Source organism: Pholcus phalangioides, unplaced genomic scaffold, assembly GCF_987345545.1.
Source record: "Pholcus phalangioides strain wild (caught in Gottingen) unplaced genomic scaffold, Ppha-v1.0 ptg000005l_1, whole genome shotgun sequence".
In the NCBI taxonomy this organism is placed as follows: Eukaryota; Metazoa; Arthropoda; class Arachnida; order Araneae; family Pholcidae; genus Pholcus; species Pholcus phalangioides.
Window position 1 is genome coordinate 7,456,057 of NW_028301598.1, and position 24,810 is coordinate 7,480,866.

The following is a 24,810-nucleotide window of genomic DNA, read 5'->3' on the forward strand; positions in this document are numbered from 1 at the left end:
CCTTTTTGTAAAGAACATGAGTGTGTGTGTTTTTCTTTCACTTTATTTTCATATTTTTGACATTTACTTATGAAGAATGTTTTTGAGGAACACAGGTTGGTAATTAGGTGCAATTAGGCCTAGTCATCCTTCAGAAATGTCTTTTTTCGAACCTCCCACATCTACCCTTGATAGGTTTTACACTATTGCAATACTTCCCATATAACATTTATTATTCCCACTAAACATAAATTCCCACACAAGATTTTATATCTGAGATACATACTTGCATTGCAACTGGAAAATCATTCTGTGCTTCGGCAGGAAAGAATACATCCACAGCTTTCTTCGGGTATGCTTGGTTACCAGTAGGTGGAGCTCCAACTTCTATGATGTGTAACTGGAATCAAAATTTAAAAAAAAGATTAAGCTGAGCAAGATACTTTAGAAATTCTCAAACAGTTGCAATATCGCCAGCATCAAAATTTCGAAATTGATAGATATCAAAATGTTTGCAAGTTATACTTTTTTCTCATTGAGGTTGATGGGATATAGGAATCACTTACTTTTCCCCCTTGCGGTGTTCTCACGGCGAAGCAAAATAAAGTCGACTGCTCTGGGTTACCTTCCATCTTGAACTGAGAGAAAGCTGCAGCATGGCCTTCGATTGGCTGACTAACTCGCCTCTCTACCGAGTAAAGCTGCATGGCGCCAACAACACGATTTTGCTGGAACAAAGTAACATACATTACACACAGATATGGTGCTATATATATAACAAAAATATTTAAGTTTACACAATAATGATTTATGCTTCTTGAAATTAATAACTATTTTTGTAATGAAACATTTTTTTCAACATTTCTATACAACAAAAAACTGGAACAAAATTTTCACACTCAATTGAACCGATTGTAAGCTAAGCTCTACACGATTAAAAATATAAAAATATATAAATCGTACTTTCTAATCTCAAATATATTTTGATTTTAACAAGGCTCAACTCTAAACCAATTAGTAGCTATGCTTTTAAATAAAACATTCATATGCATGTGTACATAATTAAATATTTTATATAAGCATCAAAACTCACTTACCTGAGCTGAAATGCCAATCAGAAGTAGCCACTGTAGCTTGTGATCAGTTCTGTAATTGATGATTTGACAACCACTTAAGCTTGTATGTCTATCAAACATTTTCTGTGGCTGAGACTCTCCTAAAATTAAATGCAGCAAAATCAATAAAAATTGATCCTCTACTTTAAACAGAATAAGCATTGAATTTAAAAGAAAACAAAAACAGAACACTTTCACTAACGTTAAAAAGACCTTATCTGCAATCTGAGCGAAGATTTTGATGACATTCATACAAGTTAAATAAAATATTAGACCCAGATACTCTTAATGGTTCAAATTGTAAGAGTTCTTTCGGTTCAGACACTGTTGAGAAATTAAAAGGCCAAAAGTAGGTTATAGAAGGAACAATACAACTTGTTTCAAGACAATATGGTGCCATCTTGAAAAGATAAATGACCACTATCACACTGACTGGGGATCCCACTCAGGTTGGTTACCAAATCTGAATTCCAGTTAATCAGCAGGGGAAAAAATACATCTGTTTGACGTTGTGGTCAGAATGTAGAATCTTGTTGAGAATTAGTAGTTTTCTCATGTGATCAGGCAAAAGATTGTCAATCTTCTAAGAGTAAGTTTATAATTAGTGTTTTTCTAGGGGATCCATAGAATCTAAGGCAGTCCGATTTTTCCTCAGTATAACAATTAAAATATAGGAAAATTAAATTTGTTTTGGTTACTTAAAAAACTAACCATCAGAGGTTTCGTGCGAATCAAATTGTGGGAAAAATCTGGTAATCGGGCAGGATTCAAATATCAATAGAGGAGATCCTGTGCAAAGAAAACATTTGAGAACTCTTAACAGAAGTCAAAAGAATTTGGTTAGTCTGGACACCTGTTTAAATTAAGACCTTAAATTATAAGAATCCAGAAAGACTGTAGAGATGCCAAACTTATAGTGGCTACTAGACCGTCTCTTTCTCATGATTTAAAAAGAAATACGACCGCATCTCGATTTATCCCACTATATCTATATTTAGATGAGAACCATAATTTTTTTTATGGGCAGTATATATTTTATCAGAATTAGTTTTTTTACTGTTCTTACTGGGTTGCTGTATTTTTGATATAGTGTAGATGTGTTCGACATCCATATTTTATTATATGGCCATTTTTTCAGCCACCTTGCTTGACATTTGTCTGTTGTGGCCTTTGTATTTTTTTAATAAGTTGGCTGCACTTCAATTACCTAATGTGCATCTTAATCTTTGAAATATTTTTAAGTTGAAAAGATCAGACCAATGCTCTAATAAATTGAACATTCAAATAGACACTGAACATTTACCTTCCATACTCCAATGGAATACTGCTGTTTCTGTGACGAGAGCGATTGTATTGAGATTTATCCATTTCCAGAATACGACATCTTCATTCATTGTGTGAGCTTTCATCTTGCTTTTCATCTCTATATTGAATATCTGTAAAGTTCTCATAGCTACAAGTAAGCAAACAAAATATATTAATCAAACGGTTTTGAAATATTATGAGATTCAGAGCACATCTTAGTGTTCTCTTAACTTTAAAATATCAAGCACCACAATGAGATAAATTTAATTTAACAAAACAACCCTAATAAAGGTTGATTTTAAAAAAGCATACTAATTTCTCATAGGTCAAATAACTTAATTTTGAAAATGCCTTGGGATATAATTATAACCACAATTCTAATGAACATAGCCACAAAAACCCTCCTGCATGGCAAATTGTAAAGACATGTTCTATTTAAAGATTAAGCTTCACCAAATATTGAGTGTCTAATGCGCTATTGTCACTGAACAAAGCATCACAATTTGACTAGCCTTTCCTCCTGTTTGTCTAAAACTTTTTTTTGATTAGGTGAATTGTTTAAATTAATACACAAATAACCCAAGAGACAACCAAATATTTTAACACCACATTACAAGCCCCAAAGAAGATTATGCCAAAATCTGCAATGTACACTGGTGAAATAAATTTGGAGAATTTGCATATTTTATCGAATTTCATGAAAACTGAACTGAATGTAAAACCACTGCTTCTAGACAAAAATGCAAATCTTGTACATCAAATACGTAAGCGGAGCCAGTAGAGAAACAAGCTTTATAAGCGCACGTAAGTTAAGACTCATTTCATTTGCTAGCACACCTTGGCGAATTTCTTGGTGTTATTTTGCAACAATAGATTAATTTCAAATTGTAACAGTAAAAATAAGTAACCACCACCATTTAGATGATGGAATGAGGTGGCGAATTGTGGGGAGGCTAGAAGCAGGCCAATCTAAAATCCAGATTTGTAGAGAGTTCAATTTAACGCCCAGCGTCGTGTGTAACTTATGGAAAAAGTTCAAGGATACCGGATCCATCCAGAGAAAGCCTGGGCAAGGTCGTCCAAGAGCCACGGCGGCCAGAGAATATCGCCATTTGTTGATTATAGCGAGGCGTAACAGGAGTGCTACAGCTTCTCAGCTCTCTCGTGACTTGTATGCAGCCACAGGAACCTGTGTATCTAGGGTGACTGTTCCCAAAAGACTTCATGAGAGAGGGTTGTTTGCAAGAAGACCTGCTGTTTGCGTCCCGCTCACTTCTACAGACAGGAGAACCCGCTTACAAGGTGCAGAGAGCATAGAGATTAGAGTATGGATCAATGGGCGACCGTTCTCTTCACTGATGAGTCCTGGTTCAGCCTAAGCACTGATTCTCGCCGTACGTTCATATGGAGAGAGCCAGGGACCTACTACCTACCCTCCAATGTCTGCGAAATCAGCCATTATGGTGGAGGAGGTTTAATGGTCTGGGCAGGCATTATGTTGGATGGCTGCACACCTCTCCATGTCTTTGAAAAAGGCACTGTGACTGGTGTGAGGTATAGGGATGAGGTCTTGGAGCCCTGTGTTTGCCTTTTCAGGGGTGCAGTTGGCCCAGAGTTCATTTTAATGGATAACGCGAGGCCATATAGAGCTCTTCTGCTCGCCAATTTTCTAGAGAGTGAGGATATTCGCCGGATGGATTGGCCAGCCAGATCTCCAGACCTTAACCCTATAGAGCATGTCTGGTGTAACGTTACCATTTAGACCCCACTGGAAATGGTCCTTTTCTAGTCATTTTTATATTTTTACTACCTTTAACATTGATTTTGGGATCGATCGGTGAGATCATGTGCCGCCGATTGTCAGGCAATATTTTTTTAGGTCATGTGAATATGTAAATTTCTCAAATGTTACGTTGATTCTAGCACCACCGAGTCTCGATACGGATTGGTTCCGGTAAGGCGAGATGGGGAAATTTTCCCGTATATGCTGGTAGTGTGCAACGAACAGTCACGTTGGTTGTTGGTCCTTACACGTTGAACGTTACATTTCATTCCATCCCGCCTCGCTCCAGCCATGAGTTGATAATCTAGCAGGGTACCTCGGCACCGATCAATCTGTTGATCGTCCTCTTCATCCAGTCAAAAGTCGCTCATCCCGTGTTGAAGTGTCTACGAAATGTCAGCTCTCATCTGTTAAGGGTTATTCGTCGGGTTCATCTCTTCGGACGCCTGATGCTGTTGCAATGGAGCCTCCCCCCTCTCCAAGAGACCTCAGGGATAAATCAAGAAGTGAACTGTTTGCGTTCTTGTGGCAGTGACATCTAGAAGGCTGTAATCGATGGACAGATCGGGTGAGAACGTTTGAAATCTGTGATATGTTAACGCTAAAACTCTGAAGCAAATTTATATTTTAAAACATTTTAAGCTAACAGTAAAGATTAACGCCAAATTAAAAGACTTAAGAAAACAAAATAGTTGTTGAATCATTGATGTCATCTGTCTAGCAAAATTATTTTGGAAGATAAAAATAGAATCCGGGAAGTAACGTTACAACGTTACACTGGGACACTCTGGGGATGGCAATAACAACTCGCAACCCCGCTCCTGGAACCATCCAGGGAATGAACGAGTGGGACCAATTGCCACAGGAAATGATAAACTGCCTTATTTCAAGTATGAAATCCCGCTGTGAGACCTGTATATCTGTAAGAGGGGAACCATACTCCCTATTAACTCATTATTTTGTTTATTCTGCAGCCGCTGTTTCATACCTTCCAACTCCGAGTGTTACGCACGATCATGCGCGTGTATTACAATTATTGAATTGAAATGTTTTGTATTGTATCAATGTATGTACATATCGAATTTCATTAAAATCGGTACAGTAGTTCTATAGATAATCAACCAAGTCTGCAAATTCTCTTAATTTCTTACACCAGTGTACAACACAAAGCAATCTGAAAGAATTCAAAGAAAAGTGTTGAAAATACTATTATAGAGATTTTTACTGCAGAACATTCCCATTCAACTGAAGGCTCGTTGCAGAACAATGCAAAATTATTCTGCTTTAGGGTTTAAGAGAAATATTGAATGCAGAGAAAAAAAATTACTACGACAACAAATGAGCTTATTTTCAGAAGGGAATATTTCCATCTTTTTTCTGAAACACTTTTTAACAGCTTATGAATCTTTGGGATAAAGCTGTCAAATTATACAATCAGGATTGTTCAAACGGGAATATTTTTGAAAGAAATTGTAAAATATAGTTAATTGTTTCTATCAAAAGGGGGAACATATCTACCTTCTCAGGGTTCATACTCATTCTCCTAAAAAAATTTCCCTGACTTTTCCAGGTTTTCCAGTCAATTTTTCTAAAAATTCCAGGTTTTTTTTAATCAAAAAGTTGATATAAATTAATAAAAATTTACAAAAAAATTATAAAATTATTTATATTAATTATGAAATTAATAATTTTAATTACAATATCATAATGACATCATAATCGTAGATTTTTTTACACGCATTTATGCTTTTTCAAATACGCCTGATGGAGAAGAAAAATGGAACAAAATTAAGAAATGATTTTTCCTTTTTCTGCAATTTCAGTGCCCACAATATTTAAGCCTTTACAGTTGTTTCCTTTGTGACATAATTAGTCAAAGATGTAGTTGGTTTCACTGCAACAAAATTCTTTACAGTTGGCTTGCACTCACGTAAGCGCTGGAACTGAGAAGTTTATCAATCGGGGGTTGTTCACTGAACTCCTCTGATTTCACATGCTTATAATGGTTCGGGATAACTTATCTGCCTATGTTACGAGTTTTGCCGCAAAGCTCTGCCACCATACATTATACGGGTCGTTTTTGACTGCTTCGATCTCAGCCTACTGACAATCCGCCCACACAAGTTTTCTTACGACACAAAAAATTGTTTTCAAATAAAAATACGGAAGCGTGTGTGTGTATGGAAATCAAAATATACACGTGCGTCATCCCGTTCCTAACTGAAGTCAACTTGCGATAATTTCGTAACTCAGCTTTGTAATCATCGCTTTCTACAATACATAGTTATGATGTTTCTGGAAACACTAGAGTTACGATAAAGGTCGTAGCAATACGCTTTTCCAAGCAGACTTACAAAATCCTCGTTCCTCCTCGGCAGTATCTCTACTGTATAGTTTTTGCGATATACTGAGATATTTTACAGATTATAAATATTTACGATGTTATCGGAATTCTCTTTTTTATCCAGACGGAATTTTTTCCCCTCTTTATTTTTATTTTTTGATCGATTTTTTTTCCGATCATGACGATTTTCCAGGTCGTTGTCTGAAATTTCCAGGTTTTAAAACAAAAATGGGTCATTTTCCCTGACTTTTTTGAGTAAAACAATTTTTTCCTGACTTTTCCAGGTTTTCCCTGCCCGTACGAACCCCGCTTTTTCATACACTTTGGTATTTTTCATCTCTTGATAATGGACACCCATGATATAAAAAAATTTTGTTCACTAACAAGGAGTGACCATTAATGGCTAGCAAGACATATCTACTTCACCAAACACCAACTCTGACCTTATCGCTATATTGCAATTTACTGCCATTAATGAGATGAGTTGGAAATGAAGGCGCTGTCTAATGGTGGTTACCTCAAGCTCGTTAGGAAAAATATCTATATACTCCCTCGGGTTCGAACCCAGAACCGTGACAGCAACCTTCATGATGGTAGAATAGCATCTTGCCACCACGTCACCTGGGCGCACAGCAAAACATATCTAGTCCCATCGATATAATTCAAAATTGTGTCCATAATGGAGGTGTCGGCAAACACAAACGTCCATTATGGGAGTTTCCACTATAGAATGATTGCTTTCTTTATGCTAAGGATGAAATGACAGTAAGGGTATTCCTGGGTTAATTAAAAACCTTTTGGAGTAACCAGGTGATGTGTAACTTTCCAGTCATAAGTTAACAATGTAGTCACTACCCCAAGCAGTAGAGTAGTTGAACCATAGAGTAGTTATGAGTGAAAAAATGAGTTGTACAAAACTAAAAATATTGTATCAATTTTTTACTTCAAATTTTATGTCAACAAAAAAGGAGGGTTTATAATACAAGAATTCCATTCAAGGTTAGAGTCAACAAATAAAAGATATTTGACGGAATTCACTTGTACAAAAAAAAACTACTAATACAATCGTTAAGGGAACATTTAGAGTTATAAAAAGTATTATGTAGAGGTTATGTAATGAAAAATTTATAAACTTAAATATATATATTAATAGATAAATAGATAATTTATTAGCAGAAAACTAATTATACAATTTAATTAAGCCATGGTTAATTGTGTTAATGAAATTTTGGTGGTCTTTTGCACTATTAATTGCACCACAGTTATGGATGCATCATCAGCAAATGTTATGTTCCCCATAGCAGAATATGCAGAAATCTGTGATGGACATCGCAGATTTCAAATCAGTGCTACTACAGAACAATTTTGAAGAATTCTAAATGTAGAAACACTGTTATGGGAATTTTTACCACAGAACATTTCTAGGCAGCCGAAGGCTCACTGCAGAACAATGTAAAACATTCTGCTTTGGGAAGTTATGTTACCAACAATGTTAAGGTTGCAAAAAAGTCATTAATGAAAATGAGGGAATAATATAAGGAGTTCAAATAAGAAATACCTTTCAATGCAATAACTTTTGATGCTGGGTTCATAATAGCTGAATCTGCAGATATTGGCCGTCTAATTGGATTTGTGGGATTGCTCATGTCGATGATGACAACTTGGGCAGAATCTCCCACTTTTTCTCTGACGCAAATGAACTTATCCGATTCCATAGTAAGGGTGTTGAAAGTAATATTTGCTGCATTGATGCCAACATTTGTGAGCTAAAGAAAAAAAAAAGAACATTGATCATTCATGAAATTGGACAAAAAGTTTTTATGGGCACGACATTGACGCAGCAGTAAACTAATTCAGAAACCTGAGATTTTAAAATAATGTTTATTATCTATTTCCTACTCATAATTAGGGATGGGGGAAATCGATTGAAATTTTTAACTGATAAACCAAAAACTTTCATGCAATTATATCGAATTTCAATAAAAAAAAATAGAATACCAGGTTAAAAAATTATTTCTTTATTTTGTCTTTCCATCCCGATGGTAATAGCTTTGTTACCTTACATATATGGCCAAATTTCTATTTTGCCAAGATTTTACTATCTCTTTATCATCCTCGGAAATAGTCCTTAAATTATTAGATGTTAAAATGACAAGTGTTACAATGTTTGCTTATTAACTTGGATTTTTAAAAAAAAAAATTGAAAAAATCTTCGCAACCAGATGTTTAAAACCTTCGTATTAACCCACTTACTAAACACTTATACAATAAAAGACAATCGAATATATTCTGTACAGGAATTTAAAACCCCAAATTGAAATCACCCGACCCCAACACCATTTAAAGGACAATTTTGGAAGAACACTAGGGATGGAACAAATAGCGATCTGGCCGAATGAATATTGAGCTGAAGTTTTGGCCAAATATACCAAATATAGATTTCCCTTAAAATTCATCACAATTATGAATAAAACTGGCGTTTTTAATTAAAAATAAAATTATTGGTAATTTTAAATGATTGAATTTTAATTATGCAATTCATTATTTAAATAAATATTTAAAAAAATGGCAGTTGAAAGACTTTCATTGGCACAATACCGACAATAAAATTTAACGATCATGTTGTATTTTAATATTCACTTACACAGAATTAATTTATTTTTCTATTTTACCAATTATACATCCATTTAAGAAAATGCCAACCATTATTCACTCTCAACTAGTAATGCATCATAAGATTTACTACTTATTTTCATATTTTTCCCCCTTTACATACTCTGTCCTTTTCAGTAACTCAATACATATCTTGTAAAAGTACATCCTTGAGTTAGTAGACCTGTATAATTCATGCTCACTTCCACTTTATTGAAGAAGGATTATACTTTGTTTCATGTTTCCCTTTTATCCTAAAAATTCACCCAAACATAACTTCTTTCACAGAAATGCATATACACCACTCAATAAAATATAATCAGTAAATTTTTAATTTATGGGAAAAATCCCAATTAATATAATTTTTTTTAATTAGTTTGTTGTGCTTAGATTTACACTGATATTCAGCCGAATACCTCAGCATTATTCAGCCGAATCAAATATTCCGCAAAACGGCCGAATACCGAAAAGTGGCTGAATATTTGTCCCATCTTTACATTTTACTCATCCATATACATGGAACTTATTAAACAACTGAATAGAAAAAAGTGCAATGTAATAAGTGATTAATTTTATTGCAACTAGGATTGTTTAAATAGAAAAAAAACATTTGCGAACGTAGGTAATCAGAAACCAGTCGAGTGTAACAGTCATAATTTTATTGTATTCAATAATGTATAAACAAGCCTCAGTTTAAAAAGGGGTGAATTTCCACATCGGTGTCCTTTTACATAACTATTAGCACTGAATAATGGACACCTCTATTTGAGGTGCAAAGTCTGGTCTCCCCTTATTGACTCCAATGCGATTGAATAATGTGTGTGCAAATGTAATTTTCACCATTTATAACCCAATTTATTTTACTTAACCTGAAAATCTAATACAGTCTGTGTTATACGAGTTAGAACAAGTCCAAATTAACTTGGATAATCAGGTTTCTGAATAACTTGTATTGAAACTAGGGATGGGACGAACAGTGATTTAGCCGAATATCAATTTCCTTGAAATTCATCGAAATTATAAATAAAATTTGTTTAATTAAAAATAAAATTATTGGTAATTTTGAATGATAATGAATTTTAATTATGCAATTCATTATTTAAATATATTGAAAAAAACTCAACTCAAAGATTTTATTTCCATGATTACTGACAATAAAACATGAAATATATTTTAACATTAATTTATACAGAATCAATTTATTTTTCAACACTTATGCTCACTTCCACCTCTCACTACAGTAAGATTCAATTTTCAGTTTCATGTTCTACTAATCCAAGAAATTCACCCTCACATAATCTCTTTCACGGAAAGAGATATGCATCACACAAAATATAATCAGTAAATTAATTTATGTGAAAAATTCCAATTAATGTAATTTTTTTAATTAGTTTGTTGTACTTAGATTTACAGATATTCAGCCGAATACCGAAGCATTATTCAGCCGAATAAGCCTACAATAGGAATAATACCAAATAGCAGCCAAATATTTGTTTTATCTCTAATTTAAACTTTTTAATAAAGGAAGACCTAACTTTGTCTCTTAAATAGGAGTCCCTTATTCAAAAGAGACACAGATCAGTACATCGGTTGCTTAAATCCATTGTTTTTACATACAACCTAATGCCCTATATGTCCCCTTGTGGTCCTGAGATATTATAAGGAAGTTCACTATTACCACTAAACCAGAAATGCACTTCGTCTACATTCCTCTGCAGAACTTCTAACGAATTGGTACATGTTGGAATGTGTGTATGCATAGACGTAAGCAGAATTTTCTCAAGGGGGGTTAATTTTTTTTCTTCTCAATGAGGGTTTTTAAAGTTTTTTCCTGCAAAATAACACTATAATCTTGGCTCGAGGGGGGTTAGAAACCTAAAAACGCTCATTAAAAAACGCTGCTATACCTACACCAATGTGCGTATGTATAGCGAACCTTCCATGAAGTTTGTTTCTGTAATGCTTGTTATGTGTAGTGCTGCCACCTGCAATCAATTTTTTAAACTACAAGTAGAAGTTTTTCACCAACTCATAGCGAGTGAACAATAATGATTGAATAATTGTAACGCTGCTCTCTGCGGCGAGACTTTGAGAGGGAGATCAGCTTGCATTCGCACCTTGAAGTTGGGAACCCCAGAAAAAAGTTCACTGGAAATTTCCCACTTCAGCAAAGTCAGCTCATCCCATGCTACTGCGGTGGTCGAGTGGTCATAGTCACGAATTCGCATCGCAAGATCCCGGGTTTGAACCATGAATGCAAGCTGATCTCCCCATTAAAAAAGGCTCACTACAGAGCAACAGGACTGTAAATGGTACAAATAGTCAATCATTATATTTCACTTCTGAAATATAGATGGCAACACTAAAAAAAAAAAGACAGTAGATACGCACCCAGACTGTTAGGTATACACTTTTCCAGCACAACTCACTAGGTAGTAAATTGCCCATGCCAATAGAACTGGTTGTTCTCGATTTGAAAAAAAACCCACTCCCATGATGTTGAGACAGCTTAAGCATAGAATCAAAATAATAGACGCTAACTATTCTAACGGGTCTGTACAGACATAACATTCTCAGTATAAATTTATTTTTAAATTTATACTGAAAATCTTATCTTGCTCTAGAATTAGGGTTGAGTGGCCCTGGATGAGACCAGAGGTAGAAAATATAGTGTGAAAGGAAGGGCCATAATTAGAAACAAACATTTGGCCCTGCTAAAACAGGACCAGGATGGGACCATGAAAGAAAAGTTAACAGTGCTATAAATAGAGATGTCCTTTATACCTCCTTTTTTTTTTAATAATCCATATTAACCCACTTTCTAAAATAAAATTCAATACTCATATAATACATTAGCTTATGTTATACAACAACTTTCCTTGGAAAAACAAATTGGAAAAAAAAAAAAAATCGCCCGCCGACACGATTTAAAAAATAATTTGGGAAGAGATGTTTCACCAATAAACGCGGAGCTTCTTACTAGAAGATTCTTATGAAATAGAATGCAATCTAATGATAGATTAATCATATTATAATTGTCACTTAAAATAATAAAAAAAGAAAACATTAATTTTAATTAGAAATCTGAATTATAACAGTCACAATTTTATTGCAGAATCAGAACTGTACAGTCAAACCTTAATTCAAGGGACACTGGGCAGACGCCCTCATCCCATCCTTTTGAATAAGAGAGAACTTGCCTTTATGTAATACACAAAAAGTCAGGTCTCGTACCCTAAAGCCGAATATGGCAAAATCTGTGATTAAGTCACAGAACTATCAGTACAAAACAATCAGGAAGAATTTTAAGGGAAAAAATTTAGAAAACACCATCATATACTGTAATTTTTACTACTACTACTTGACCGTACATGCACCTTGTACCAGGGTTGTAGTGATTTAAATCAACTGATTTAAATCAATTTTTTTCAGATATGAAAAATTATCTGTTGTCATTGAATAAAATTATTTATGCAGCACTAAAGTGATTTGAATGTTTATTAAATTATTTTAAATATCAATTCAATTATATTTTCAAATACAGTAAAACCTCGATAACTCGTCACCTCAAGTTATCGGAAAACTATGACGGCTTAAGCGGAGTGACGACTGATGACTTAAGCGGAGTTCCATCAGTTTTAATGTGCGATGTTATGAAAATCTTAAAAATTTAAAGTAATATGACATTTATTAAGTATGAATCAAAATAACAATATTAATAATTATCGCCCGATATCGTTAACCGATATATCCTGAAAAATTTGAGAGATGCATCGTCAATCAGTTACTTCCATTTGCCGACGAGATGGGCTTAATCCCCTCAGTTCAGTTTCATTCCTGGCCGCTCCTTACCAGTGTCGCAGTTGATTTGTCCTGATATATGGGAGAGTGCTATAGACTCTGGACAAGAGATTGATGTAATTTACGTCGATTTCCAAAAGGCATTTGATAAAGTAGACAGATTGCTACTACTGAGGAAGCTAGCTTGCATGGGGGTTCCGGATAAAGTTGTGAGGATAATTCAAGAACTGCTGTCAGACAGAGTTCATCAGGTTCGCGTAGCCAGCGTGATGTCTAGAGAATGTCAGGTGCCAAGCGGAGTTGTCCAGCGATCAGTGTTAGGCCCGATCTTATTTACTTTGTACACTTACGATATTACTCAGGCTGTGTCACCCATCTCTCTATTGCAATTCGCTGATGACGTGAAGTTATTCTCTCCAGTGGAAAACACTAGGGGCCTAAGAATTGCATGCCAACAACTTTTCTAGTGGAGTTGTCAGTATAAGCTACCTATTTCATCATCAAAAAGTGGATCAATGCATTTAGGTAGACGCACTGATCCTGAATATTACCAACTAGGTAATGAAACGTTACAGCAATTGGATACATGCACGGATTTAGGTATTGCAATGAGCCGCATTCTGGATTTCACTGATCATTATCATGGCATAGTCTGCAAAGCTAATAGAATTTCATATATGTTACTTACGGCATACCGTAAGTGTGATGCGCATACGTTGTCATATGCTTTCTGTGTGTACGTTCACCCAACTATGGAGTTCTGTTTGCAAGTATGGAGCCCTTACAAAATCAAGGACATACAGCTCCTCGAAAAGCCACAGAGGTCGTTTACTAAACGAATATCTGGCATGAGCGGTCTATCTTATTGCCAGAGACTTCAATTTCTGGGTTTACACTCACTGGAATGGCGTAGAATCGCTGCAGATCTGAAGATGTGTTACAAACTAGTCCACCAAATTGTTTATCTACCATCGAGAGAGCCTTTCTTTGAGATCATAGACAGACGAGTTAACCTACGTAGGCATCGCTTCCAAATAAGAATACCAACGGCTAGAAGGGATTGCTTTTTCCACGGATATAGATGCCGTGTGGCAAGAATATGGAACAGTCTTCCATCAGAACTTGTATGTGCCTCCTACGCAAGATTTGCTTCCACTATTGGGGATGTCGACCTGACTCCGTATGCAAAGTGCTTCCCGTACTGATTATTATTATTATTATTTTCTTCCAGTATAAGTGCATTTCATGCCTTCTGGGGTTATTGTAAATAAATAAAACTTATAGATTGCAAAAGAAAAAATAATAGCAATTTTTTATCTTTTTATCTCTTATTACTTAAATTATTGTGGTGAAATGTACTGTACACTTTGATTTATACTAGTAATTTTTAATTTATAGACTAACAGAGTAACTGTTTGAATAAGTAGCTTTTCTTCATCACAGAAAACTATTGCACATTAATTTTACATATACATCAAATTTAATTTTAATGTTTGAATTCTTCATCAGTAGTTCATGATGCAACTACAAAGTAATCTCGAACACTTTTAACTTGGTGGAGGGACCCTGGACAGGAAAAAGTAAACAGAAGACCATAACTTGGGAAAGAATATCTAATTTTTTTCAACAAAGATATTTTGTTTAAATTTCAAGCCCTAAATTAATAGAGTCCATGCTTTCTATGATTATTTATTATCTGTGCCCGCGTTGCACTTTGACTTGATTAATTCGATTTACATAATTTTTGATTTCCTTGCAGTATATGTAATCTTTGACATATCAATAAATTTTGGTTTTGCCGGAGATGCCCTGGGGAGCCGAAGTGCTTACGATGCATCTTGCAACAGAGGCTGGATGTCTCGTAGTTTCTCCAATAGAGCCCATGCAGAAATGAGATCTAGCTTGAACAGTCCCTAACGTTCCAAAAACCTTAGTCTGCAAATGAACTTCCCGAGCGTAACTTTCGTTACTTAAACTGTTGCGTTTGAGTATATAGGATTTTATGGTGACTTTTACGCATATAGCAATGCTGTTAACAAGCTTTTTTTTTTAAATGGGAGCCATAAAAATAATCTGTTCCACTTTCTCAAATTTTTTCATCGTGACGGGTTAACCGAAATTAGCGATGAGTAAACGAGGGTTTAATAACACTGTGGTCTATGAGAGCTGGAAGGGTCTGAAGAAAAATGATGACTTATTAGGGTGATGACTTAACAAGGTTTTACTGTATTTTTATAATATTATATATTTATATATATCAAATATCGGAGATACCATAGTCATACCAATTTAACTGATAAATGGTTACCCAAGATTTATAATGATGAAGTTAGAAGATGTAAAGTTGACTTAGAAAATCGAAAATTGGCGATGGATGGATATGCATAATGAATAAATTCTGTGTGTTATCAAACAGTGTGGTAAAGCCATCCATGTTGATACTATTGATACATCCGGCTTATCACATGCTGGAAATTATTTAGCAAATGTGGTTTTTAGTTCAGTGAAGTCAACAGAAGAAAACTTCAAATGTAACAAAGTTTTTTTTACAAAGTTTTGTTACTGCAAATATGGTTTCTTCCAGAAAGACTGGATGAAAAGGTTGGCTTTTTGGGACTTACATATTGGTACAGTGCCCACATTTTAAACTTGTTAGACGAAGATTTGGTTAAAACTGATGTAACAAAGTATGTTACAAGTATATTTAGATACTTCCACAATCATCTCTCAAAAGCATGGTATCATGTGTAAGGTGGAAGTGCATTGGTCTTCCTGCAAAGGTATGATGGAATACTTATTGTGATTCTCTTTAATCTTATGTTAAAAATTTGTCAGTTGTTACCAAAGTATGCGAAGACCAGATCTCAGTAACATCTCTAGTGAAAATATTGATTCAAAAAGAAATGTCAAGGACATAATTGCAATTCTGAAACCAATAGCCAAAATTAACGATTTTGTACAAAGGAACACACACAACTGCTCCATAGCTGAATGTGTATTGGCATGGAAAAAACTACAATTGAAGATAAAAAAAGCATCAACATCAAAAAATAAATGCACACTTTGCTGCATTTATTCTAAGCTCATCAGTGTTAACTTCAAATAGGGAATTAATGTCACAAAAGAGAGAAATAAGGGTATTGAATTTATCAAACAAAAACGTGGTTCTGGTTTCTTGGCAATTACATTAAAGTTTTTGGGAAAGTTGGAACAATTTTTTCATACTAAAAAAAAACTTTTTCACCCTAAGGTTGATACAATGTCAGATTTTTTAAGTGATGGAATAGTTTTTATAATGTTTTGGGTAAAGATACAATTACAGAGAGCAATATGATTTGTAAACATGCTAACTACAGCCAAATCATTGATGCCTGTGTTAAAAGGATTTTTCCAAGGTGCAGTTCATTCCGAATAACGAAAAATTAAGGATAGACAAAGCATTCAAACTAGTGTTTCTAATGAAACAAATGAATTTTTATATATATACACACACACACACATATATATACACACACATACATACATACACACACACACACACACACACACACACACACACACACACATATTCACTCAGAGTTAAATTATTTAATACTTGATGTGCAAGATATCTATACAAATGTTTTTCCCCCTTTTCTTAGTAAAATGTTCTGAAATATTTCACAAGTATGATTCTTTATCTTCAGTTTACAAATATTTTTTAAACAGTCATTGTTTTTGTAAGTTTAAATTTAAAAGAGAGCATAGTTTAATGACTAATATGTGTTAGTAATATATATTTTATATAAAATTTTTTTAAAAATCAACAACCCTGCCTTGTACGCATTCCTCTGCCGAATTCCTAACGAATTGGTGCATGCTGGAGATGATTTTTACTGCAGAACATTTCCAGTCAGCCAAGGGCTTGTTGCAGAACAATGGAAAATATTCTGCTTTTTCGGGTCTTATAGGTGTCCCTTATCAAAAGATTTAATTGTTAATGAAATTGACTTTTCTGCAAATCTAATTTTCACTGTGATTGACCCCATTTATTTAATTTAATGTCAAAATCTCGTAAGGTTTTATCTGAGTTGGATCAAATCCAAAAGTTGCTTTGATAATCGAAGTCCTACAACAGGCATCTTTAAACTGGTGCTCTCTTAAATACCCAGAGTGTTAGATACTCATGTCGATTTCATGCTCGTGAGCACTTGAATCAATGTTCCAATTAAACACTTTGTACAAATTGTATTAAAAGGATTGAAATCATCTCTACTTCATAAATTAATATGCCAAATTTTCCATACGGGTGGGAAATATCTTTTGATGATAGGTACAGGCAGTATTTGTAATTGCAAAAATTCTAAAGACCTCTATCCTACAACATATTGAAAAATCTCAAAAAGGAGAGAAATAAACTTTGATTTAAAAAGGGAAACAGATTAGAACATCTGTTGCTTAAATCAGTGGTTCACAACCTGGCGTGCCCCCCCCCCCATTGTCCCTTGTGGTCCTAGGATAGTCCAAGGTGGCCACAGAGCTAGGTCTGACCATCCCTCCTATAATGGTAAGATAGCAGCTCGGCATAGAACCAGGAAGCATACAATTTTAACGGGTCTGTACACAGGCATACGATTTTCAATATAAATTTACAAAAAAAAATTTCCTCGCTCCTGGATTACAATATGAGTGGTCCTAGATGAGACTGGTAAGAAAAGGAGGGATTCAGATAAAAATATTGTAATGAAGGTCAGGGTACAATCAAACAAATTTACTGTCACCCAGGCTAGTATGCATTTCAGTGTCCCCACCCTGTTATTTTGAACAGGGAAAAAAACGACCCCCTTGTTGGTCCAGCGTCGGAGCCTCAAACTCTATGCCCTCCTTGCTGGGACCTTGCTAAAAGAGGCACGAGAGAGTAAAAGTTGAGAAACACTGCTTTACATACAGATATCTTTTAAATAAAGATTTGCATATCCAAATTGTTTACTAACCCTTACAGCAGCATATGGTGAGAAATTTAAAAAAATCAAAGACATTCGTATCATTGGTAATAAAAGTGGCATTTTTAAAAAATGAAATTAATTTGATTTTTTAAATTTATATTCAACATTTACTACACATTATTTCAAGTTTGAAATGGTAATTTGAGAAAGATACATATTGATATTATATATACATAAAGATATTAATGAAAGATACATATTTTATTTTAAAAAAATTATAGTTCACATTTATATATATCAAATTTATATATATCACTAACTTTTATTTTAATTTGAATAATTTTGATTTTTTTTTTTTAGTTGACTATTCTGTTTTCCATACTAATCTTTACTAGCATTTACCAGAATGGGTCATTTTTTGATTGACTCCTTGGTAAATTTTTTCTTTTTGTACTGTTATATAACAATAAATTTGATTTATATATATTAAAAAAAAAAAAAAATTCTAAAGGTATAAATTGTAAAGTTAGTAGTGTGTCCCAACTAAAAAATACCCATGAACTACATGAAGTGTTTGTCACTCGTGGAATTCCGGATTCTAGTGTTGGATAACTGACTACCGTTTTTATCTCTCAAGTATCGAAAATTTCTTGAATCCAACTCCATCCGCATTGTTCTCGTTACACCTCACAGAGACAGAGCTGCGGGAAATAGGCAAGCTGAACGTTTTGTTCAAACTACCAAAGATGTATTAAAACGCAACATATCCAACTCGAGGCAAAAGCGACTCTCCTAGTTAGTATTTACATTAGTATATTATGCCATGCAGTTCTACAGGAATGAGTCCGGCAGAACTGTTGATGGAAAGTAGATTACGCACCACCGCTTGCATCCTGATTTCATGAGAAATCAACGTTAAAAGCAAGAGCTCAAATTCAAATGTGATAATCGGAAGGTGCGCCAATTCTTCGTGAAAGATCCAATATATGTGAAAAACTATACGCAAGGACCATGTTGGGTCCCAGCTACTATCGTGAACCGACTAGTCCGGTTTCGTATCAAACGATGAAAGCATCGAGAGATTTTGTGAAATGTCACGTAGATCAGATGAGAAATCATGTGGCGAAGTCACTGAGTGAAGATCAAACGGTTCCTGAACCTGCAAAAGAACTTGAAGCTTCAGACAAACAGCAAACTCTTGTGGTCCCTGTCTCCGAACCCTTACAAAACCCTCCCAGGTTCCTATGCAGTCATCTCCAGTTTAACCATCTATAATTTCTTCTCGAGCTAGACGAGTGGTGTCCAAGCTGAAAAGTTATCGTAAACTTTGCATAATATTTCGGCAAAGGGGAAAGGAATGTTGAGATCTGATCCGAACTAAACTGATTGCAAATGGTGTTGCTGTTACGTTCCTAAACACTAACGATGAGCATGATATAAATTAAGTATACACCGTTGTGAGCTCGCTCTTATTACCTGTTCATAAACTAACATGTGGTCGTTCAGTTATTAAGTTATACATTCACGTTCTCTTGCCTGTGCATTCTTGGCCCAATCTCAACAAATTTTATTTTTTATTTGCAAAATTGTCACAATCTCACAACGACAATCGCCAGCCTGAAACCTGTAATGAATAAAGTCCCCTGGAACCGAAATTTATCTCGTATAGAGACAATAAACTTTTTCCCCTCTTAACTATTATGTATCTAAATGTATATCAATTACTATACATACATATTTTTAGATAAAACATTTGAAAATTATGATAAATATATTGTCATTTAAAACAAAAAGTTAGACTTGGGGAAGTGTTTAAGCTGTCTTAACCCAGAAATAACCAGAATATTTTTTACTTATATTTTTTCACATATTTAGTCTAGAAAATGATACTATTATTGTTATGCTTGAGTACAGAATATTTTATTATAGTTATGCTCATTGATTTCCATTGTTTTGTACGCTGGAAATTTTTTCCACATCAGTTACGGCCTCCACGGAGGGCCGTGGGATATGTTTGGCGAAGAAAAAAATTTCCAAAATATCAACAATCTTAGGATTATACTAAAAATTAGAAATATTCTCTAAAAGAAAGGATTTCTGTTTGGTCAACTAATTAAATGTTTTGAGTAAAATAACAAATCCTTTCTTTTATGATATATATGCCTTTCAATCCCATACATATATATGCAGAGACAGGCTTAAGTATTTCATGGCAAGATACAAGAAAAAGCTTCATGGCTATCTAAAAAGATTTTCCAATCCCCTAGTGTCCATAAGCGCCCTCATGCACGCCAGCTTTTACATTGGCACTCAAGAACTACCAAATTACTACCACCATTGTCATAAAAGTCATGTCAAAAAATTTTGATTATAGTGCCTGTTGCAGAGTGAATAAATTATAAGTGCATCCCCATGCACTAAAAGGTAGAATTTTTCAAGGCTAAAAGAGAACCCATTATCTACCCAGTGTCGCAACTATACTTTTTCAGCCGGGTAAGCATGCATTCATGTCTCCCTTGTTTAATTTTTAATAAGTTAAAAATAGAATTAAATACCCACCCAACTATGGTTCAGCGCCCGAGAATCAGATCCACGTATACCACCTTTATGGCTAGGATGGGAGGGACCTGTGAAATGGGGGCAGGGGTAAAATGTAAGGCATGGGGCATGACCTCTGAATGCTGGAAGTCCTCTAGTTGCCTTAGAATTTTAAGCTATTGCTATAAGTTGAACTCAAAAATAGTCGGTATTTTTTACCCATTTTTACAGCCCCTAAAATTTAATGGCCCCAGTACGGTTGCACCTGCCCAGTATATATGAAAAGCCTGACATCCATAGCTGATGTTTTATTGATATATTTGTGTAAAAGCCGGTGTGATAATATTTTCATAATACACATTGAAAATTTGTAGATTAATACTGTAATGCTCACCCCCCCCCCAAAAGAAAGTTTCTAAAATGTCCATTTTTATTGATAGATCCCATGTTTTGTCTGTTTACAATTAGGAATTCTGGGCGTCCCAGTTTCTCACCTCAAACTGACCACCCTATCCAGAAATATTCTATAGTGATCACAGAGCTAAGTCTGGGGTCTCCAGAACATTACTTTGCCCCAGACCTCCGCCCCATGTTGTTGAAGCAGCACTGCATAATAGAACCAAGACAAGGGTAAGGTTAACTATTCTAGCCCGAAAGTCTGGAGAGATGAAATTTTCATTACAAATTTACTTACTGAAAAAAACAATCAAAAAAGGATCTCACTCTTGGATTAGAGTGCGAGTGGCCCTAGATGGAACTGAGGGTGGGAGGTCAGGGGTGGAAATTAGGGTCTGCAGGGCAGGGCCGCAATCGGAAACGAAAATTTACTCAGTCCAGGGGGGGGGGTCAGCACCCATTTCGCCGCTCCCTCCTTTATCTTTAACGATAAAAGATTAAAGTCGGCGCCCTTCTTGGGTCAGCGCCCGGAGCCTAAGACCCTCATGCCCCCTGTAGTTGCGGTACTACTAAAGGGAGAAATAGGAAAGAAAAAAGGTCAATGCTTTAAATACAGATGTCCCTCAAACGGAAGTTTGTGTATATCCCGTCTATTGTTTATTAATCTTCATTAAACCCATATCATTATACAAGTATTTAATTTTTTTCACTTTCAAAGAGGAGCTTGTCGAATATACAAGAATACTTGAAAAAAAAAAAAAATACAAATTGAAATCGTCCGACCGACACTATTTAAAGGACAATTCGGGAAGGGGCGTTTCACTCATTCATATACGTGGAGCTCCCTAATAAAACAACTCAAATTAAATAGAGCGCAATAGGGATCAATTATAATGCTACGATTATCATTTAAATGCAAAATTATAATAATCGCGGACATGCATTTATAATCCGAAACCGATCAATCATAATACACTCGTCCTTATAAGTTATAATACGTAGGCTTAAATGGAAGAATACCTGTAAATGCTCCTGAAACTGTATGGGTAAGGCTGGTACGTTTGTCATGGTGGCCATGTTTGACCTCCTAATTCCTTTAAATTAATAACCAACAAAAGCGAAGACAGAGTCCGAAGTTATTAATTTCCTTCGCGATTAAGATAACACACTCCACCTCTAATATTGACAGGGGGGGGAACCGACGATGACCACCTACACTGACTAACAACCACCTTCGGTTGCAACAAAATGGCGTCTCGAAACAACAGACGACAGACCGGCTTCTCCTTCGCGCAAAGATATAGTTCCCCCCGGGCCTTATATAATTTACCTTGAATTTATTTGCGTAATTATTCCGACTCGATGGTTCCGAGAAAAGAAATTTAAAATTTTTTTTAATTAAATTAAAATTTTTTAATGAAGGAATGCATCAGGTCGCCGAGTTTCATGATTTTTTTCTTGTTGGCGGAAGCTTACAATTTTGATTTTTTTATTTTTATTATTGATGTGATGGCATTTTTAGCGCATTCATTTTGTGCTGCTTTGGGCTTTAAATTCGTAATTTTTTATTTTGCAATTTTCTGGGAAATTTTCATTATAATTTTTCATTTTCATTATTAAAATCGTTTTATAAAATTTTTCGACAGTAAATTTTGTTTTTATCTTGAAGTAAAAAAAAATCTGAATTATGCACATGACGTAACATTTTAATTTGCATACATGAAAGAAGACGCAGGGAAAAAAGACAACGAAACCGGCAATAAATCCAAAGTTTCCACGTAATTGATGATCATTTCCATACGTTGCTGAAATGTGGGTTCCCATTCCAGCCGTGCATGGTTTTCCCGAGCGTGGGCCACAGCTAAGAGAAGGGATCTAGAACCCCCGGCGCTGGATTATAAAGGACACTGAGTTTACTCATTCCGTTCAAAGTTACGGGAAAGGGCTCTTCAAAAGTGAATTTATAGTATGAAAAAAAAGGATGGTTATTGTCTCCAGGGTCACAACTGGGGAGGGACACCCCCCCCCTCCCCGTCAGGATCTAGTCCCCCGGCGCTTTATTAAAGAGGCCGTTAAATTCACCCTTTAACTCCACTACATAGGGACGCAAAAATGCAGGGCGGTAATTTGTTTTCTCGGGGCCCCTGGTGGTAAAGGAGAGACCGGAACCCGGGGGGCAAGGCCGCATCGAGAGGGGAGACTTCGGGTTCCCCCCCGAAATGTGAGAAAATGACGAAAAAAGGGAAAAAAATGGCCAAAATCTATTGTTCTGTCACTGGTTTCCTCGCCGAAATGAAAGTGGTCCCCCTCCGAACGAAATTTCTGGCTATGGGCCTGGGGGCCGGGTTGTGTTAAGAGCATCGTGGGCCCCCGGACCAAGTGTTTTTTCAGAGGATGCAAATTCTTGCAATATCTTGCAAATTCTAGAAAATTTCAATCGGATCGCATTTTTGTGTGGCCCTTCTATTGAGGACCCCATAGGTGGAGATTGACGTGGAAGTCTGGGGGGGGGGCACGGTCATTATTGCTGGGGGACGCGATGATGATGATGTCGTCAATTCATATATACATTAGATCAGTCGACTCTACCTTTGACTCTTCCCCCCGCCCCCAGGGCCGTCTTAAGAGCATCATGGGCTCCCGGGCCAAGTAGTTTTTCTGAGGCCCTACCAGGTAAATTCTAGAAAATTTCAACCAAATCTCATTTTTGTGAGGCCCCTTTTCTCTTGAGGCCCCCGGGCCGTGCGTTAAGACGGCCCTGCCCGCCCCGTATCGCCACCCATGGTGCACCCCCGAGTGGACCTATGCGTTAAGACGGCACTGCCTGGGGGAAGGGCAACTGCTCCGAGCCACAAATTTTCGGAGGGACAATGTTCTCAAATTATTTGTTCCAGTTGAACTTTACTTGGGGGTAGACTTGAAAGAGATTCCACCCATTCAGCTATAGGGCCTTAGGAAAGTGCCCCGGTTGGCCCGGTCTAGTTAGGGGCCTGCGAAAATTGCGCGCTTGCCCCGACTGACGATGTTCTAGTTGCTTCCCTGCAGGAGCAGATTTATGGGGGAAGGGTGTGGTCGGGGTGATCACCCTTCCCAAACCGAAATGCAATAATTCATGAAATTTTTGAAACTTATGTATGATAATACTGCAACAACAAATTCAAGAAAATTTCGACTGCAAATGACGAAAGGACGTAAATGACGACGTAAAAGACTAACGAAACTCCCAAAATCAGAAAGTATTTGTTATCCAATTTCACACACGATTTAAAAATTCAGTGATGATTTATTCCGCTACGTGAAAGAAAAAAAAACAATTTATAAAAACCATAGCATTTTAAAGTTTGGAAACAGGACAGCAAAATCCACACACATGCATAGTCCCCCTCCCCCAGATACAGATAGATTAACGTCCTCTATGCCTGCTTAGGACTCAGCTCCTCCCACAAAATCTTAGTTCCAGCCCTGCAGTGGTTGTCGGCTGAAGTTGGTTATCTACGGTATTCCAACTTCGAGGTGCAGAAATGCTACACTGTCTCCCGTTTAAAAAAAGCTGGCAGATCTACACTATGATACTTATACATCAGGTCCATAACTACGAAGGGGGTGTCAAGGGAGACCAGGCAGCAAAATGTAGAAGGCTGAAAATTCTAGATGTGAACAAAAAAGCCGTTATGAAATTATCGAATTTTTAAGTATCGGATCTGCATGCCCCCCCCCCCACACATCCTGGAAAAGTGCTTACAGGCCGGGATCTTTTTTGCTCCCCCCTCGGTCAGACCTTTCACGGACCCTTCTATAGCTTATTTATAGCGTGAAAAAGCAAAAACTGGCAAGAATTGTCCCAGGGCTACAGCCCTGTCAGGCCCCCCCTCCTTTGTGGTGGCCATGGGTGGGGCGGCAAAGTCACGTTTTTCCCGGGAGACGAACATCTTAGTTACGGCTCTAGAGTAAGGGTGCGAACATAGTGCGCGC

General features: G+C 36.1%; 1 protein-coding gene across 1 annotated transcript in view; it reads right to left on the reverse strand.

Moving 5' to 3' along the window:
- Positions 1-22,329, reverse strand: part of Chc (clathrin heavy chain) — a 75,394-nt gene extending 53,065 nt beyond the window's left edge. Inside the window, exons 1-6 of the mRNA XM_089232257.1 lie at positions 21,859-22,329; positions 8,085-8,292; positions 2,398-2,547; positions 1,077-1,195; positions 546-707; positions 266-379 (exon numbers count right to left, since the gene is read on the reverse strand). Coding sequence (XP_089088383.1) covers positions 266-379; positions 546-707; positions 1,077-1,195; positions 2,398-2,547; positions 8,085-8,292; positions 21,859-21,915 — 810 coding nt within the window. The 5' untranslated portion in view covers positions 21,916-22,329. The remainder of the gene's footprint in view (positions 1-265; positions 380-545; positions 708-1,076; positions 1,196-2,397; positions 2,548-8,084; positions 8,293-21,858) is intronic.
- Positions 22,330-24,810: the final 2,481 nt, after the last annotated feature.